This window comes from Cynara cardunculus (assembly GCF_001531365.2).
Source record: "Cynara cardunculus var. scolymus isolate 2C chromosome LG 9, CcrdV1, whole genome shotgun sequence".
Classification (NCBI taxonomy): domain Eukaryota; kingdom Viridiplantae; phylum Streptophyta; class Magnoliopsida; order Asterales; family Asteraceae; genus Cynara; species Cynara cardunculus.
The window spans coordinates 5,146,159-5,149,282 of NC_037536.1; the positions used below are offsets into that span (position 1 = coordinate 5,146,159).

Here is a 3,124-nt window from a genome sequence, read left to right on the forward strand (position 1 = left end):
TGTTATATTCATTTTTTTATATGTTTTATTGATGGATGTGATTTAAAGTTAAAAATAATATATTGTTTTAAAAAATGAAAATAGTGTCATTAATATCGAAAATGATGTTACCAAATGTTAAATTTTGTTTATCATTTTTGCCCTTACTGTTGAAATAAAATAAATTTTTAATATATATTTTTTAATTTCCTAAAATAAAGTAAACTAATCTTGACCATTGATCAAAAAAAATGGATGGATGAGATTGGTTTACACGGTTTACACGGTTTACACAAATGGGGCAGGTTTTTATTTGAACGCTCCTATATATATATATATATATATATATATATATATATATATATATAGGGTTGGGTTCCAGTGAAATGAAAGTTATAGAAGAAGGGTAAGAAGAGATTTTCACTCTTCGATCAATCCTAATTGAAGATCAATTCTAATGAGATGCACCAGATCAATTCCGTTAAGAAGCCCAATTCATAAAGTAGGTGTGAGATTAAAAATGATCAAGGGTCTAGATATATTTTTATGCTTCTCACATTTAACTCTTATTATCAAACAATCATTCGTCTATCTATGTATCATGTGAATATTTTCATATATTTTAAATATATATTTTTGTAAAAAAAATAAAATAAAGAAAAGTTTGGATTTTTATGTTCAATGATCAAAAATATGCTTTCATATTGTCATTTATTAAATATGCTTACCTTGTACTTCATTCTCAAAATAACTTTTTTTTCATTTACCTTTTATTTACATTTTCACCAACAAATTTCATATTAATATGCTTTTAAACGCTATTTTGGACTCAATTCAAAACATATGTTACACGATATATTTTTATTACCACTTATCATCAACACAGGGGTACAATAGTCTTTTTACACGTTTAATATAAAATATTTACTAAACAATAATTATGGGTTGTTTGTTTATCTCTTAATAGTTTCATTAAGAATTGAATTTTGTTTGACAAAAAAAGGTTTGTCTTTTAATGGTTCTAAAACCTTCTGAATGATTTTGTATCATGGACCTCACTTAACCATTCAACACCCTAATTTTATCGTAAGCAATTACCAAACAATTATATTTTATTTTGCACTATATCATGAAAGCCTCTTAATTATTTTGTACAAAATCATTCAATAACTATCAAACCACCCCTTATATTATATTATCCTGGATGGTAACCTGCCCCTTTCTAATAAAGAATTATGGCTCGGCCCGGGAATATTTTAATATAACTGAAAATTGAAAGTGTTACCATGCAAATGAAAATTAAGGGACCTTCTTAAGCGTCGTTACATGATTCTTTTTGGGTACATAAGTTGTCACTGCCTGCGAATATGGGAAATGAAGGAATCAATCTCCTTACGACTTACACCGCCGTCGGCCACCGATCTCCGAACGGAATCCGCCAATTCTGCCGTCCTCTTCCGCATCTCCTCCCCTTCCCTCGAATCAATTAGTCTTCGAATCAAATCCACCACCACCACTGACGTCACCAACTTGTCTCTGTGTTCCCAATCGTACGCCGCCAATCCAATTCTAAGAACATCCGTGATCAAAAACGCGTTCCATGGTTGATCAGAATGSATYGGCCAMGTGATCATTGGYACRCCRGTTGATATACTCTCYRTGCTCGAGTTCCACCCACAATGACTTATAAACCCACCCGTTGCTAAATGTCCCAAAATTTCCAATTGCGGTGCCCATTCACGAACCACCAATCCCCGCCCTTCCACCGCTGCTTCGAACCCATCCGGAAACTCCACCATTTTCGGCTCGTCACTGAGCACGCCACCTTTGTCCGCGGCTCGAACCACCCACACAAACCTCTGCTGGCTTTTCTCTAGTCCGATAGCCAATTCTTTAATTTGTTCGTCGCTAAAGGTCGTTGTGGTCCCAAACGACACATAAATGACGGAGTTAGTAGGCTGTAAGTCCAGCCATCGCAAGCATTTGTGACGGGTTTCAGAAACCGTCGCTGATGATTTGTTAACATGGTTTAATGGCCCGATTGCCCAAAGTTTCTTGGTCCCTTTGAGTTCTTTTCTCTCTAAATATTCAAGATATTCACCTTCAATAACTGTTGATGAATCGATTAACTCTCCAACGTGAGAATTCATAAGTGGGTATTGAATCTCCACATCTTTTAAAAACTCAAGCGAGAAAGCTCCATCACCGGACGGAATTCGTTTCAGAAGTTCTGAGTCCACCGGAAAAGGTCTGTCATATCTCTCCCACTCTAACCAGAAGGTGGCGCAAGCGGAGAGGGGAGTGAAGATGTAAGTCTCGGCGTTTGGAATATCTTGGACGTCTTGGACGACGTACGACATCAGAAAGTCATGAACGACGGCGACTCTCCTGGTGGTGGTGGAGAGAGAAACTATGAGGTCGGCTACTGGGCGGCGGAGATGGAGGGTTGAGTCAAAAACGGGTTGTCGGTGGCAAGGAATGGAATGGTCGGAAGGAGAAGTGAAGGGAGGGTTTGGGAACTCGTGGAAATGGATGGAGTTGGAGCCGGCGGAGTATTGACCGGAATCGTGGTGGCGGGAACGGAGTTGGCGGATGTGGCTGGTGGTGCTGACGAAGTGGACGGGGATGTTATAGGAGGATATACGGCGGGAGAGGTGGAGGAGCTGGTTGAGATGGCCATGAGCTAAGAAGGGCACCATCACCACCACCACCTCCGCCACCGAACCGCATATAGCGCCACTGTGCTCCTGGCTACCCATTTTTTGGATTATTAGCTACCTTCACTGCCGAGGCCTTTATTAAGGATGAAGAAAAGACATAAAATAATTAATAAAATAAAAAATATATTCTATATAAATGTTTGCAATGTTTTAAAGAACGTTAGACATAAATGACAACGCGATCAAGAAATTGACTTATAACGGTAATTGTTTTTATATCATACTAGAAGCGTATTCGTGCAATGCAGCGAGATACATCGTAGTTTTAATATTTCATTTTATTCTTTATCTCAGTCGATGTTATAATATGGCTCTATGTGATTTTAAGAAAGCGATAATGTTTTTATTTTTGAATAAAATATATGTTTGAAGATATCATAAAAATTTGACAAAAATATATCGATATTAGTATCAAATTAACTATT

At 37.0% G+C, this 3,124-nt stretch overlaps 1 protein-coding gene across 1 annotated transcript; it reads right to left on the bottom strand.

The window, feature by feature from the left end:
- Window positions 1–1,241: 1,241 nt before the first annotated feature.
- LOC112517693 (zeatin O-glucosyltransferase-like) lies at window positions 1,242–2,738 on the bottom strand. The gene has a single exon (XM_025125079.1). The coding sequence runs from the start codon at window positions 2,736–2,738 to the stop codon at window positions 1,332–1,334; it is 1,407 nt and encodes a 468-aa protein (XP_024980847.1). The 3' UTR covers window positions 1,242–1,331.
- Between the last annotated feature and the right edge of the window lie 386 nt (window positions 2,739–3,124).